Source organism: Fusarium flagelliforme (genome assembly GCF_020744385.1).
Source record: "Fusarium flagelliforme strain FIESC 12 MPI-CAGE-AA-0113 chromosome Unknown B0J16scaffold_8, whole genome shotgun sequence".
Classification (NCBI taxonomy): domain Eukaryota; kingdom Fungi; phylum Ascomycota; class Sordariomycetes; order Hypocreales; family Nectriaceae; genus Fusarium; species Fusarium flagelliforme.
In genome coordinates this window covers 1,174,757-1,189,286 of record NW_025763510.1, presented here as the reverse complement: position 1 = coordinate 1,189,286, position 14,530 = coordinate 1,174,757, and the positions used below count along the sequence as shown (strand labels likewise).

The 14,530-nt window shown below is 49.2% G+C and overlaps 4 protein-coding genes across 4 annotated transcripts; 3 read left to right on the top strand and 1 right to left on the bottom strand.

Moving 5' to 3' along the window:
* Nucleotides 1-2,421: 2,421 nt before the first annotated feature.
* B0J16DRAFT_350305 (uncharacterized protein) lies at nucleotides 2,422-5,462 on the top strand. The gene has a single exon (XM_046129030.1). It carries the CDS (start codon nucleotides 2,724-2,726, stop codon nucleotides 5,370-5,372), a length of 2,649 nt encoding a protein of 882 aa, XP_045977855.1. The 5' UTR covers nucleotides 2,422-2,723; the 3' UTR covers nucleotides 5,373-5,462.
* Nucleotides 5,463-6,344: 882 nt separating this feature from the next.
* B0J16DRAFT_192349 (2-oxoacid dehydrogenases acyltransferase-domain-containing protein) lies at nucleotides 6,345-8,446 on the top strand. Its single transcript, XM_046122811.1, has 3 exons — nucleotides 6,345-6,382; nucleotides 6,482-6,821; nucleotides 6,939-8,446. The coding sequence occupies exons 2-3, from the start codon at nucleotides 6,504-6,506 to the stop codon at nucleotides 7,986-7,988; spliced, it is 1,368 nt and encodes a 455-aa protein (XP_045977854.1). The 5' UTR covers nucleotides 6,345-6,382; nucleotides 6,482-6,503; the 3' UTR covers nucleotides 7,989-8,446.
* A 283-nt stretch (nucleotides 8,447-8,729) lies between these two features.
* On the bottom strand, nucleotides 8,730-11,533 carry B0J16DRAFT_376141 (fungal-specific transcription factor domain-containing protein). The gene is made up of 2 exons (XM_046130751.1): nucleotides 10,697-11,533; nucleotides 8,730-10,646 (listed from the first exon to the last, which is right to left on the bottom strand). Exons 1-2 carry the CDS (start codon nucleotides 11,387-11,389, stop codon nucleotides 8,862-8,864), a joined length of 2,478 nt encoding a protein of 825 aa, XP_045977853.1. The 5' UTR covers nucleotides 11,390-11,533; the 3' UTR covers nucleotides 8,730-8,861.
* A 675-nt stretch (nucleotides 11,534-12,208) lies between these two features.
* Nucleotides 12,209-14,142, top strand: B0J16DRAFT_192340 (uncharacterized protein). The gene has a single exon (XM_046122810.1). The coding sequence runs from the start codon at nucleotides 12,299-12,301 to the stop codon at nucleotides 13,901-13,903; it is 1,605 nt and encodes a 534-aa protein (XP_045977852.1). The 5' UTR covers nucleotides 12,209-12,298; the 3' UTR covers nucleotides 13,904-14,142.
* The last annotated feature ends 388 nt before the right edge of the window (nucleotides 14,143-14,530 follow it).

Here is a 14,530-nt window from a genome sequence, read left to right as displayed (position 1 = left end):
TCACTTTATGCACACAATCCCTTTCCTTGTCCATCCGGGGAATAAAATGTCTCTTTGGGTAATTCATCCTGAGCTAAATGCTCACGATCCCACTTGTTTTTAACATTTCTCCGCCAATATCGTCCAGTATTTCTCATGCCCAGCCTTAACGTGCAGCTGCTAAGACAGACATCGTTTGTTCTACCTAATTTCTAAACAGCACCCGCAGCAAGACTCAGGTGAGCGAAAGCGATAAAAAAGAGCTACCAACTGAAAGGGTTGCAGTACTATCACATACCCTGACCAATAATTGAAACCAAGTCACCTGCTGTGCTTGTGCTGCAGCCCAGCCCAGCAGAGCCTAGGAACGTTCACTTTCGTTCGGGATCCCATCCCAGGCACAATAACCCCTGCAAACGCCCCCCCGTTTCACCTAGACTCGGCTTATCCATCCCCTTGTGGGCTTCCATCTCCTGAAGCGATGACATTTTGAGGCTCCTCCGTCCAAGACATGGGACGGGGAACTGCAGGTGCCCAGAGTTTCTCTTCTCTTCTCCAGTACTGTACCAACCATTAGGTCATTGCTACCAAGGAACATCTATCTAATAGTAATTCCGAGTATATGGTATAGACCAGTTAGTCTCTCGCCTTATGCGAGCAAGGAATCCCTTGATATTCAACATGCTAATCTGATCTGTCTCTTCTCTCATCTTACTCGCTCTTCCTAAACTTTCATCTCTATCCGTGACGACTTTTTCTCTCTTCTCTTTTTGCTTCTTCTCTGCTTACGTCTGTCATTAAGAAAACCTTGTTCCAATTATTTTACAGCCCTGGTTCTGGCTGAGTCCATTCATTTACACGTCACTCTTCCTCATCATCATCACCATCAGGCTGCCAAACTTCAGCCCCCTCTCACGAGAGCCTCATCGACCAATTTTTAACGATTACGACCTTTTTTTCACCTTTCCAACATGGTTATGTAGAGGCGTGGGAACATTCCACGGTAGCGACTACTTTCAAAATCATGCTCTCGCCATTAAATACGACGAATCGACGATGCGCAACACTGAATACTATAGATAAATACACGAACTCTAGCAGCAATGAGCTCTGAAGCGAGTCAGAGCGCCAATGTTGCTCGTCCCAAGTACCGCCAATCCTACGACTCGTATCATCGACATGTTCGCTCAGTTCACGGGGTCAACGATGTTTCTGAGCCTGGACCATCAAGCGCTCTTGATAGTACGAACTCGCACCGGCACGGGTCGGGCCTCTCTGGCTCTGCTTCTGGTCCTGGTCCCAGCGTTATTAGTTCTCAACCTCAGCAGCCCGGAAATATAGCTTCCTTCTTCGATTCCGAGAGATTAGCCAGTTCAACAGCGCCATATGATCCAAGTAACAGGAGTACACAATCTACAGCCAAGGGTATCCGATGGCCTTTTCTGGGAAGCATCAAATCGCAAGTCAGTCTACCGTTGCCTCCTTCGCCGCGAGCAGGAACTCCAGCAGAGCCTACTGAAGTCGAGCTACCATGGCGACCCGTCTTTCTCCATCGACGAATTTTGGTTCTCTACGTTGTTGCATTTTTAGTTCTCCTCGCAGGAGTACAGATCGCACTTCAACTATCTGAACACAACGATGGCCTCCACGAAGCTGATGATGCGTCAAGATACTTGTGGCAATATGGAACGACTTTGGTATTCATGATTGTGGCTGCTTTCTGGAACAGAGTCGAGTTTCAGGCCTCAGCCGCCATGCCCTGGATCCGGATGCTGAACAACCAACTCGACGTCGACAAGTCTCTTTTACTGGATTACGTTTCTCTTTCTGAGCCCATGGCTATTATAAAAGCAGTCCGAAACAGGGACTGGCTTGTTGCAGCGCCGGTGAGCGCCGGAATAATATTTAAACTAATTATTATATTCTCCACGGCCTTTGTCACGCCCAGAGTTGTCACTGTTGCTCGTTACGAGACTGCTATCACAGTCGAGTCCGAGTTCTCCAACAGTGCTTCCAGGTTACAAGACACTGGATCGTTACCTTATTTTACCCTCGCTGCTTTGGCGGCCGACAACATTTCTTTTCCGAACGGGGTTACTCCCGAAACAGCATATACACCATTTTCTAGCGACATTACAGATTTAATAGGCATCACGGCGGATGTGGATGGTTTTATTGGGGTTTTGGAATGCAACGATGCCGATGTATCTTTGGATTCGATGAGGTTGGATGGAGGCTCTCTCACGTTGAACGTGACAATTTCGGAGGCAGGATGTTCCTCGACACAAACCATTTCGAGCACGAGACTTGCGAGTACCAAAGATGGAGACTTGACAAGAGCGTTCTTGGCATTTCAACCAGCCAGTTGCGGTGGCTCTACGAAAGACGACGAACAGCGAGTAGCAGTCATGGCTGGTGTTCTGGACCTCGATATCAATCAACTGAAGCGGCAATCAAAAGCTTCAAATGGACGACTCGGCAAGATCTCGTCAGCGACCGGATTTCTCTGCAAACCAAAGTACAGTATCACCACAGTTACTGTTGCCAAGAGCTTTGAAACAGTTCTTTCAATCACTCCCAACCCTGACGCGAAGAACACAACTCTTGACCAAGTCCACCCGTGGGCAGTCACCCGTGCCCTGTTCAAGTCCTTGGAATCCGATGAATTGTCTGAGAAGCAGCTTCTATCTACATTCATAAACTCATCATACAATGGAAGTGCTATTCTCGAAGTCGACGAGGCTATGTCGGCTGCACTTGCGCTGGGATTAAGAAACGGATGGGATTTTCCCAAGGCGGAATCACTAACAGACAAGGACATCCTGAGACATCTTTCAAAACGATTTTACGCGCAATCCTCAGCTCTGATCGCTCAATACGCTATGATGGAGCCATCACCTAGCTCTTCGACCGCTGTTACCAGCTTCATTGGACGACGGCTCATTGTACGACCTGCTCCCGCATACTTGATAACTGGACTTTTGGTACTCTGCTTGCTTCTGAGTCTGGCCACGATACTTCTCGTCCCGAGAAGAGGGTTCCTCCCACGAGATCCTAGCACTATCGTTGGCATGGCTTCGGTAGTCGCACATAGTCACCCACTCGTTGAATCGCTCATGGGCATGGGTCCTGCACCCAATAGAGTCCTCCGATCAAGGCTCGAGGCTTCGACTTACATGAGCGGAGCTGAAGGCCACGAGAAGCTAGACAGTCCCAACTTGGGCTACTTTCACATCTTCGGGGGCAGAGTGCCTACCGCAACCGCTCAACCAAAAAAGTACGACACTTCCACTTGGAGACAGCCCAACTCAATGCACGGCCTAATCCGACTGATATACCTATTTGCCCTCGCTTGTATCATTATAGGCTTCGAGATTTCTATTCGTTCGTCGCAGCGTTACAATGGATTGAGAACGATGGATGACGATGCAGCATACTTTGCATGGACTGTCGTACCAGCTTTTGTCTTACTCTTGGTGGCCATGTATATGCTCTCGTTAGAATGGTGGACGAGGCTCCTCTCCCCGTTCTCCCATCTCAAACATCAGGGAGACTTTGATGAGACTGTTGGCTTGAACTTGGCTAATGCTTTGAGGCATGTGGCTTTTAGACGAGCCTTCAAGATTCGGGATATCGCTGCCCTGGCTGCCATTTCTGGTGGGTTTGTGGCACTCCTCGTGGTAGTTGCGTCTGCCCCTTTATTTGATCCCAGGCCCATAGAGCTTGACAGCAGTCTTCCGTTACGTACCGACGACTTCTTCGCCAACAGTCTAGCATCTTCTGTTGACGACCCTATATGCACCGACTGTAATAACGACACCACCATGGCATCGTTGATACTAGCCGCCGATACTCCTTATCCTCAATTCACCTACGCCGATCTCAACATGCCGAGTATATCCCTAGTCAACGAAGACAACAGTAATAATTTGATGGTTAGCGCACAACTCACAGCAATTCGGCCAAACATGTCATGTCGACTGTACAAGTCTGATGATATATCCACCAACCTCACCCTCGAAGTCGAGCCTAACGATGGAACGGTCAACCCGCTGCGTGTGGACCTTGCGGGCGAAGCATGTGGTGGACTTGGACGACAAGGTAGCAGCAATGCTATCATTGGAACGACAAGGGGCTCCTCCCGGAGGCAAAGCACCAAGAGCTTGAGCGGTAGCACAGTCTTCGGCGTTGGGCAAGGGAGAACAAACTCGACATCACAGTGTTCCGATTGGATATACATCTGGGGCCAGCTCGATAACCTGGGAAGCAGCGATATGTCGGTGGGCAGCATTAATGCTCTTGCTTGCAACGAGACGATCCAAGCAGTTGATGTCGATGTTGTCCTCCACGGCTCTGAACTTAGCCTCTACCCGGATCATCCTCCTGTTCCTGTCGAGCACAGCGTCAAGGACACGAGTGTCGCCATACCGGAACTCAAATATTCGTCACTTGTCAACGTCTCCTCGGATGGTCTGCTCGACTCTTTCTTTGCAATGCTGAACGTCTCTCGATTTGCTGTGCCTGATTCAACATTTGGAAGCTCATCTGCCGATGCTACAAACCAAACCCAGTCAGCTATACTGTCTCAGCATGGCATCATAAGGGCCCAATCATTGAACTTCAAGAGTCGACGCCATCTATCATCGAAGGGCACATTCCCACAAGCCAATGGCACCGCTATTGTCAGCGGCATTGATCCTGACTCGGCAGTGTCTCAAGCTGTTCCGATCATCAGCGGTAGCAAAATAGCAAGAAAGGTCAGATTACACCAAGGCGAGATCGCTACAAGGGTTCTTCAGGGCCTTGTGGGGGCACTGATGCTCCTTCACATTTTCTCCTGGGTGTATTGGCGACGTATTCGACTACCTCGCATGCCGACAACTATCGCATCTATCACAGCTCTTCTCGTTGACGGCAACTTGTTCAGATCGCTACCGCGTGCCGCACAGTGGCAGCCAGATAGTGAGCTCGAAGCCATCTTCACCGAAGGGGATGTGCCCCAGCGTTTCGAAATGGGATGGGATCGCAAGGGACGAACTAGAGGACGAGACGGACGGGCCAAGAAGAATGAAGGCACCTTCGGTATTCGAGCATTTATTCCTAAGGATTCTATACCAGAGGATGTTGAGATGAGACCTATACCTCCGCCCAAACCAACACCAAAACCATCACTGGGAATGGTTCGCCAAGGGACAGCAACGTTTGGGGCGGACAGTACCCAACGGCAATCCGTGTTGCTCACCAAAGGTTACACTAATATCTCCAAGCCTAAAAGCTCTAAGAGCTCCAAGGGTTCTGAAGGGAGCAGAGAGGTAAAGCAAAAAAGGTCCTTCTCATCGGCATTGAGTGGGCCAAAAGAGTTGGTCAAAGTGTGGTGGGCAGGAGGAAGTTGATACAGTATCCATTGGATTTTAATGACATGAAGGGGAATTTAAAAGTATAAATTTGTTTTGACCAACTAGATGTATGTAATGATGATTAATTTAGATATCCTACTTCCACGTCATATCTCTCTAACAGCTGTGAAGCTCCAATTCTTGTATCGGAATTAAAACCAAATGCTTTCTTAATTATTGTTATTCCCATAGACACTAAGAGTTTGAGGTTAGTTAAATTCGACCAATTAAAGACCCCACCGTCCGGGCCGATCTATCCCGAAGCCAAAATAATTTGCCCGACGAAAATTTAGCAATACGGAGGCGCAATGGAGATAAGATGGAGGTACTTTAGGGACTTGATAATTGTCTCAACACAAATATCAGCAAGTTGTGAGGAGGATGCTTGGTGCTTAGGCTTGGGGCACTAGAATGATGGAGTTGAGGGAGAATTAGTGATAGTGAATATCAATTATAGCAACTAAACATTAGTATTACACATGCCCTGTTCGTTATTCTTATTCACCCGGACTTCGCTCATGTCGCGTAATGATCCCCCGAACTCGAGGTACCATGATGGCGTCTACAACCTTTTTTTTTTCTGAGCTCCCAGTTCTTTGGCGGGTCTTCGTTTAGTTGTGTGCCTTATAGCGCCTTGGTCCCCTAAATGCCTCGAAAAAACGGCGCAACCGCCCTGAAATCGCCCAAATGTTGCCCTCTCAACGGTCGCTTCTGCTTCCAACGCTGGGTTCTTGACAAGGCCCCTGCAGTCACTTTTGGTCCCAAAAGGGCTTAGTCCACGCCAAAGCTTCAAAGTACCTCAGTCGTCGGAGCTCAACATGCAAAAAACTCCACGTCTGTCCAACCCCAAAGATTTCCTCCGATCCCGACTCTTTCTCTCCCTCTCCTTCTCACGACAGAGCTGCATCACTCTCCGTCCTTGACCTCTTCCCTCCGCTCTCGATTTCCTGTTCGTGACCTCACGTCACGTATCTGAATAATTCTTCTTTCAATTGCCAATCCGGCCGGTGAGTACTTTTTCCTGTGCCCCCCCAATACCCCAAAAGTGGCTCAATTCATATTCGCGCTGCCCATGTTCAACACCGACTAATATCTTTATCAATTAGAAGGACCTTAATATCTTCCACAATGCTCAGCGCCGCTCTCCGAAGGCGTGTTCTCGCCCCTACCCACAGCGCTCTGCGAACCGGCTTCGCTGGCCACGTTGTGCGATACTATGCCTCGTTCCCCGAGCACCAGGTTATCAAGATGCCTGCTCTGTCCCCCACCATGCAGGCTGGCAACATTGGTGCCTGGCAGAAGAAGATCGGTGATTCCATCGCCCCCGGTGACGTCCTCGTCGAGATTGAGACCGACAAGGCCCAGATGGACTTCGAGTTCCAGGAGGAGGGTGTTATCGCCAAGATCCTGAAGGACGCTGGTGAGAAGGATATTCCTATTGGCAGCGTAAGTCTTTCAATTTTTGAATCCACTCGGGCCACAACTCGGGGCTCGGGGTATCTTGGTCCTATGGCCAATATCATTCAATACTGATGTATACTGTTACTAACTGGTTTTTAACAGCCCATTGCCGTTCTCGTTGAGGAGGGTACCGATGTCGCCGCTTTCGAGAAATTCTCCATCGAGGACGCTGGTGGTGATGCCGCTAAGCCCGCTGCCCCTAAGGAGGAGAAGTCTGAGTCCAAGTCCGAGTCTGCTTCCACCCCCGAGCCTTCTCCTGAGCCCCAGCAGTACCAGTCTCAGGGCCGTCTCCAGACTGCTCTCGACCGTGAGCCCAACATTGTCGCTGCCGCCAAGCGACTTGCCCGCGAGAAGGGTATCAGCGTCGATGGCCTCAAGGGTACCGGCAAGAACGGACAGATCACTGAGGCCGATGTCAAGAAGGCCATCAGCAGCCCCGCCGCTAGCGCCCCCAGCGCTACCTACGAGGACATCCCCATCAGCGGCATGCGCAAGACCATTGCCAACCGCCTGGTCGAGTCCACCCAGACCAACCCTCACTTCTTCGTCACCAGCTCTCTTTCCGTCAGCAAGCTCCTCAAGCTCCGCCAGGCTCTCAACGCCTCTGCCGACGGCAAGTACAAGCTCTCCGTCAACGACTTCCTTATCAAGGCCATTGCCGTTGCCAGCCGAAAGGTCCCTCAGGTCAACTCCAGCTGGCGCGATGGTAACATCCGTCAGTTCAACAACGTCGACGTTTCCGTCGCCGTTTCCACCCCCACTGGTCTTATCACCCCTATCGTCACTGGTGTCGAGGGCCGTGGTCTTGAGGCCATCTCCTCTCAAGTCAAGTCTCTTGCCAAGAAGGCTCGTGACGGCAAGCTCAAGCCCGAGGAGTACCAGGGCGGTACCATCTCCATCTCCAACATGGGTATGAACCCCGCTGTTGACCACTTCACTGCCGTCATCAATCCTCCTCAGGCCGCCATCCTTGCCGTTGGTACCACCAAGAAGGTTGCCATTCCCTCCGACAACGAGGCCGGCGTTGAGTTCGACGACCAGATCACCCTTACTGCCAGCTTCGACCACAAGGTCGTTGACGGTGCCGTTGGTGCTGAGTGGCTCAAGGAGGTCAAGAAGGTTATCGAGAACCCTCTTGAGCTTCTTCTGTAAATTAGGGGTAGAATATCTACCTACCTCTGAATTCAGATGCATATGGAGAGACCAAAGGCCAGTCGAGCGAGGAAATGACTTTTTATAGAATAGGGGGAGATGATCTCTCAAGGACTGAAGAGATGCGGCAAGGAGTTTACTTGGGAATTCGTGGGGATGCCCACGAGAGTGATCCTAGGTGGAGATCTATTGACCAAGGCGACGAAGAACTATGAGCATACATAGAGCTACATCGCTTGGTCACGTCGCAACAAGTGTGGAAGATTTACGAGGCAGAAAAGCCCATGTACAATGACCATTGATTAATAATGTTATATCCTTTCGAACTTGGGGGGTGTTTTGGACAAAGAATCTATTGCATATCCCTCATTATATACTCGCTCCTCTCTGTATTTCTTGTGGTCCATCCTTCCTGTTTTTAGGCGTCCTAGTATTTGCCGTTGCCAATGATTTCTGGCGTTAAATAGGCTGCATGGTCAACCAGTCTGCTTGTCAATGATCTCTTACTGGTCACACCCAGGTAGGTGACAGAAGAATTGTCTTCTAAGATAATAAAGTAGCCTAAGTGTTACTTTAAGCTAACATAAAGTAACCAAATCATTTCGTCTCTTATACTTTCGGGGGGTCAATTCTTCTGATACCCTGAGGCCACTCCAGTATCTGCTGGGCCATAGAATGAGGCATCAGTTATCAAATAGCAAGACATCGTCTCAAGCCATCGTAAAGTTTACGAGCAGGTAACAGGTGTTCAATAAATGCTTGTGTAAAAGAATTGGTATCTTGAAAAATTTGTGTATTATATGACATGAGGTGAGATTAGTCTTGTTCATTCGTCCGTTCGTTCATTCATTACCATTAATCGAGACACGAGCCCTAGAATTGGGAGACCACTGACGGATCAACAGAGTCAAACTGCTGAGGCATGCTCATACTGCCTCGGGCCCAATTGAAACCTCCCATTCCGTCCAAGCCAAGGTCACCCATTACCATCCAGTCCAAGGGCATATCCATGATGCCCTGCATAGCATCGCTGTCAAACGGCGGTACATCAATCGGTATCGCCTCCTCATCTTCAGGGTCCACGATTGTCACCCCTTCGCGCTCCGCGACCTGTTTCAACAATTCATAACTCTTGTTGCTGGTACTTGCTCCAACTTCGATGATAGTCTGATCCGTGTCCTCCCTGGACAAACCCAACTCGAGGGCATCAGCAAGGGCCAAGGCAGCTCCAACGAAGCAGTATCCTTTTACATTTGTCTCCCCTGATAGCAAGCGTCGCCCGTACCACGCTTGAGCAGCCTCGAGAACAGAGCGAAGTTCTCCGTAGCCCATAGCCGGAAGCCCACCAAGACTATCGCGCTGTTCCTCTGACTTCTTGATGAACTCTAGTCCTACCGAAAAGAGCGTCTGGAGAGGAATCACACGAAATAGACCTGCGCCGTTTGTGATGACACGGTTGAGACTTGTTGTAGGGTCAATCGAACCACCGGGAGGGTACGGCCCATACCAGGGTGTCGAAAGGCTACATATTTGCGCAAGCTTGAGCGACGAATCGAGACAGACCTTGCGGGAGTAGTAGTAGGTTGGGTCGTCATTGGAACGGGAGACCATGGGCTGATGAAGAGACAAGAAGCAGCGATATGTGAACATTTGGACCAAAGCGCTGTGGAACTGGGTAAAGATAATACGTGGCTGATGCCTCTGGGCTTGTGCCAGAGCTGCAAGCTTCTCAGTCAAACTTCGACATGCTTTTGTGAGTTCAGAGTTAAGGCGGAGTGTTTCGGAGTAGGAGTCGTTGGCCCGAAATTCGTTGACGTGTTTGATGATGACCAAACGCAGTGCATAAGACTTCTGAAGGGCAAGCTGAACTGACATGTCGGTCAAGGTCTCCGGATTGCTAGTTGGTTGTCTATCGGCATCCGGCTCGTCTGTAAGTTGATCGTCGTTGAGGTTAGCTGGGAGTTTTGTGTCGTAATGCTTTGAGGACAGCAAGGGTGGGCCTCCAGCATCGTAAGAGGATTGCAGGTTTAGTTCCAAGATAGTTGCCCATAGGCGTCGACGGATCTCGGAGCGATAGACAGACATATTTCCAAGATGTTTTGGATCTCGGTGCAGCCCCATATACATGGCCTGCCTGACCAAGGATCCAGTAGAAACCCAAGTGAGATCCTGTCCAACAGCGCAGCATGCTTTGGCAATGCTCATCATACACATGATTTGGATACCGGCTATTGTCATCCTACTTTTCTCCGGTGGCAACATGAGCCAAATCTGGACCTCGTGCACCCACTGCATAGCAGCAGGTCGCAAGCTAAAGACATCATCATATAGTGTTGCTCCAATGGCCATACAAAGCTGCACTTGCATGACAAACACCTTGCTAGCAGCTTCTGGGTTCTGCCAATACCTCTCATACTCTGCTCGGAAGGTAGGCCGATGGAGAATCCTAATCACGCCTTCAAATGTGTCGAAGTAGGCATTGACAAGCTGATCTACAAGGCCACGCTCCGGGATGGTTTGTCCCAGCTTGTCTGTCGATACAGGTTTGTGACGGTTTGCTTTGATGATGCGAGCCAAAGTCTTGCACTTGGCAAAGCCCATATAAGGCTGTTTGTTTTGTAATTCTGCCGACTTAAGCACGTCAAGGACACTAGGAAACTATGTCCACATTAGAGAGATGACTTCAGCATGTAGGGTGTGCGACAAACCATATCAACACCATTCATCCAGTGGCTCTGGCCAAAGAATCTTGTCTTGGAGACAGTCCCCTTCATTGGGGCTGGATTCTCTTCTTCATCGTCAGGCTCCTCTAGCCTATCTCGCTCCGGTTTAGTGATATAACATGTCTCGGCTAGCTTCTGCTCAAGCTCTTTCACCCTCGCGGCCAAAGCATCGACAGTCGAGGATTCTGAGTTTGATCCCACTGTCGAGCTTGGGACACTGGAGGATTGTCGTCTTGCAGATGAACTTGGTGGGGATTGTCTTTGATTAGAGTCAACAGTAGGAGCTGATCTCCCTGGTACATGCGAAGATGGGTCTGCACCAGCAGTATGGCTTGTGCTTTTCTTGTTCCGTGAGGCCGGTATATGTGTAGGGGCATAGGTACAAGGTGAGATCTTAGATTTGACACAATTTACACAAGGTAAACTGCGGTCGCACCGTATCTTGCGGCGCCGGCATTGCTCACAGGATAGGGCCGGCCGGCGCCGCTTCTTCTCCGTCTTGGCGGCCGAAGACACGGCAGTTCCACTACCAGCAGTGGAGGTATCGACCGGGAAATTAAAAGAATCGTCTACCGGAGCTTCGGTTGCTTCTATAATTGTCTCTTGACTTACATCAAGTGGATCATTAAAGAAGAAGCTCGGAGTCGACAATGTGATTGGGGGCGAGTTCTCAGGCATGCTTGAAGACCGAAATTTGTAAGTAACTCGAATCAAAAACAGCGAGCCAACGGTGAATTCGAGTAGTATCACACAATTAGCTCTCTATGAAAGAAAGGAAGCTCCACGCATCTTCGTGAGTCTTACGGGCATTGGGTATTAAACGATATGGCGGGAATGCAAAAGACCGAGCCAAAAGACCGAGTGCTATCAATGATAGGGTATGAGCTAAACCCGAAAGGGGGGAATTATACATAAGACTTGAATCCTCTTGAAAAACTATCACATTGGTGCTTACTATTGATCGTTCGTGGAGAGCTTTTTTTGCTCTACAATGCCGGGATCCGTTTGAACGGAAATAAGCAACGGTCCAGAGTTGGTCCGTCATGTGCGGAAAATCGGACTCTTAAATCCATGGACTGGGATCTTGAATCTTGGTGGTGATTTATGTGTAGGTAGGTACTGATAGACATGGATAACATGATTCTAGAATGCGGCGGAATTTCAAAGCTCGACCTGATGCTGAAAGACCGTACGACGACCTCCTTCATCGTTGTCTCTACAATCAAGTCGTGTTCCTTTATTGCACGTCGTGCCTTCCACTTCCCAAGATGTCACCAGCCACAGGTCACCTTAGCCACATGGGGCACCTACCCGTCAGAAGAACTGTCTGCCAAGAGCCCAAGAGACGAAATAATTTGGTCACCTTTTCCCATCTTGAAGGCGGCACTTGGGCTACTTCATTTTGACGTGCCGAGCTTTGAAAGGCATTTTTTCTGTTATCCCCTCGCACCGGTTCCCCTGATGAAAGCCTATAAATCGGTCAGAGACATATTGGACTCGAGGCGAATATCATATGCCTAGATCATCAATGCATATTCTTGCACTGGGGTACGTTATCAGATTAGCAGGCCTGTGGCAATTACAGGCATGATGACCGACGACACAGAGGCTGTTCGCCGATCCAAGATACTGGATTTGGCAAAGACACATTCGACACTTCTTATTACCAACATTCATGAAATTAAGCGATTCGTTCAGGGCCTAGAAGCAAAGTCAAGGCCTGTATCATCATCAGGCTTGCCAACGTTCTTGAAGGCTTTGCAACGAGAAAATTGTGCATTATGCAAGCTCATTGAGGAATTCTCATCAGAAACAAAAGTCTTTGACTCTCAACAACTCACAGTTCAAGAGCGAAAGCTTGATGCCAGCGTTACATTTACAGCTCATAGCACCGCCCAATGGAATCGACTAAAGAAAAGCCATGGCTTTGTCGCCATTAATCAAGCTTTCCAAGGGTCGACCAAAGATGCGCGAAAATTGGAGATTGAAAAGCGACAGGTTTCAGGAAAAGATAAACAGGATTTGCAACGTCTGTTGAAGGAACAGGGTCGTGTTGAAGTCGATGTCGTTGGAGGTGGACGGGAATGGATCGCTGTCAAGGCCATTTCTCGCGACCGGCTGGCTCGCCAGATGAATGACTGCGGCTGGGGATGGGGTGAGCACGAACTTGGCGATGAAGTCGATCGAGAAGAGTGGGAAGATACACCGCTGGCGATATATGTGCAACGGCTGGTCACAGCTGCAAGGATGAACCGGCACGAGTATCGTTTTCCCCGAATACGTCTCGTTCTTGCTACTCTTAGCCGAGGACAGGATGAACTGGACATTCTCCTCCATCAATTGAAACACATGGATTCTTTGGTCGAAGTCATCATCGAAACTCAAGATAGCGATTTCGTCACCGCACCCAGTCCACCACTCGATATAGCCATTGGAAACCTCGTTGGAGATGAACTTGCATCACTTACATCCACGGTCAATCTCGACCACACTATCCTCATTGACCTCATCTCGGACCTAACGCATCTGGATCTTGAACCTCAACCATGGCAATCACGGACAACACGCGCGCAGATAGAGGAAGAGAATTCATATGCAGGTGGACTTATGGCTCGGGTGCTGTATCCTGTCTTGGCAAATCGGGAGCTCGTTTGTACACGGGAAGCAGCGGAGCATTTCCACGATGTACTACGGACCGTTGGTACTGAATCTGAGCGTGAACGCGGCAGGCTGTTGATCCCCTGGGGTGGTAGTGATACACAAGGAATGTCCTCAGAACACATTCACGAGCGTTTCCAGGAACTCACTATTCACCCATTACCATCCAATGTTCAGATTCCTGTAACTGTCATCGGCGAACCATGGGATATGGATGCTGTGGCAGCTGCTATCAGTAAGGGTACACTTCCCCAAGTCGCTCAAGATGTTGCATTGAGCAGTGGCTTCAAGAGCTCGAAGCTATCTATCTTTGTGTATGGTTGGGCAGCGGAGTTGACAACAGTGACGAGCAATAAGGAAGTGCGAGGACAAATACGGACTTGGATTGAGACACATCGTAAAAACGATGAAGAGCTTGGGCCTCAAATATACCGGTTAGAAGTTACGAGGAACCTTCTGGCAAAAGCTGCAAACCCCAGGGAAGGATGGCAAGACGGAGATGGTGCAGATGTGGATGAAGCTGATGATAAATGACGCTCCTCTAAGACTTGTATCAAAATAAAGTAGTCTAAGTGCTACTCTAAGCTGGCATAAGGTGGCCAGCTTACTTCGTCTCTTATGATCTCGGCGGCCAATTCTTCTCACACCCTGATGACACCGCACTTACATACAAGACCTAATGCGGGCAGCGGACTGTCCTGCTAGGAGACGCAATTACTGAGCAAATATAGATCTTATAGAACACTTTAAATTCAGGTATCTAGGGTTAAGATTATTATCCTACAACTCTTAGATAAATGAAGAGTAGACATGTTGTGAACTCCTTGGAGCTGGTGAGTGATGAATCTACCCTATTGGATTGGAATTTCCTTAACACTCCACTCCGTATAATAAATGTATCAGTACCTGGCTCAAAAGCCACTATTGCCTCCCCCAAACGCTAATTGGCAGCTTACGAGGCAATCTGGGGCTCAGGGTCCCGCAGTCAGAGCTCAATTTGGGAAACTGGGGCCTCCACTGGTAACGCTGTCCACTTCGACTTCGTATCCCTGGTACGGCACTGTACCTTAGTAGTGTTCGAGCCATCTACAGCGTGTACCAGCTTTTGAAAGCTGACGGCAACATCACCAAGACCAAGACACAGGCTGTTTTTCTTCTTCT

What these genes read in the sequence shown, in the direction of transcription:
- B0J16DRAFT_192340 (XM_046122810.1), top strand. Translation starts at nt 12,299, where the DNA reads ATGATGACCGACGACACAGAGGCTGTTCGCCGATCCAAGATACTGGAT.
- B0J16DRAFT_350305 (XM_046129030.1), top strand. Translation starts at nt 2,724, where the DNA reads ATGTCGGCTGCACTTGCGCTGGGATTAAGAAACGGATGGGATTTTCCC.
- B0J16DRAFT_376141 (XM_046130751.1), bottom strand. Translation starts at nt 11,389, where the DNA reads ATGCCTGAGAACTCGCCCCCAATCACATTGTCGACTCCGAGCTTCTTC. An exon ending in GGATGAATGGTGTTGATATG is followed by an intron (nt 10,647 to 10,696) that starts GTTTGTCGCACA and finishes ATGTGGACATAG; the next exon opens with TTTCCTAGTGTCCTTGACGT.
- B0J16DRAFT_192349 (XM_046122811.1), top strand. Translation starts at nt 6,504, where the DNA reads ATGCTCAGCGCCGCTCTCCGAAGGCGTGTTCTCGCCCCTACCCACAGC. An exon ending in AGGATATTCCTATTGGCAGC is followed by an intron (nt 6,822 to 6,938) that starts GTAAGTCTTTCA and finishes GGTTTTTAACAG; the next exon opens with CCCATTGCCGTTCTCGTTGA.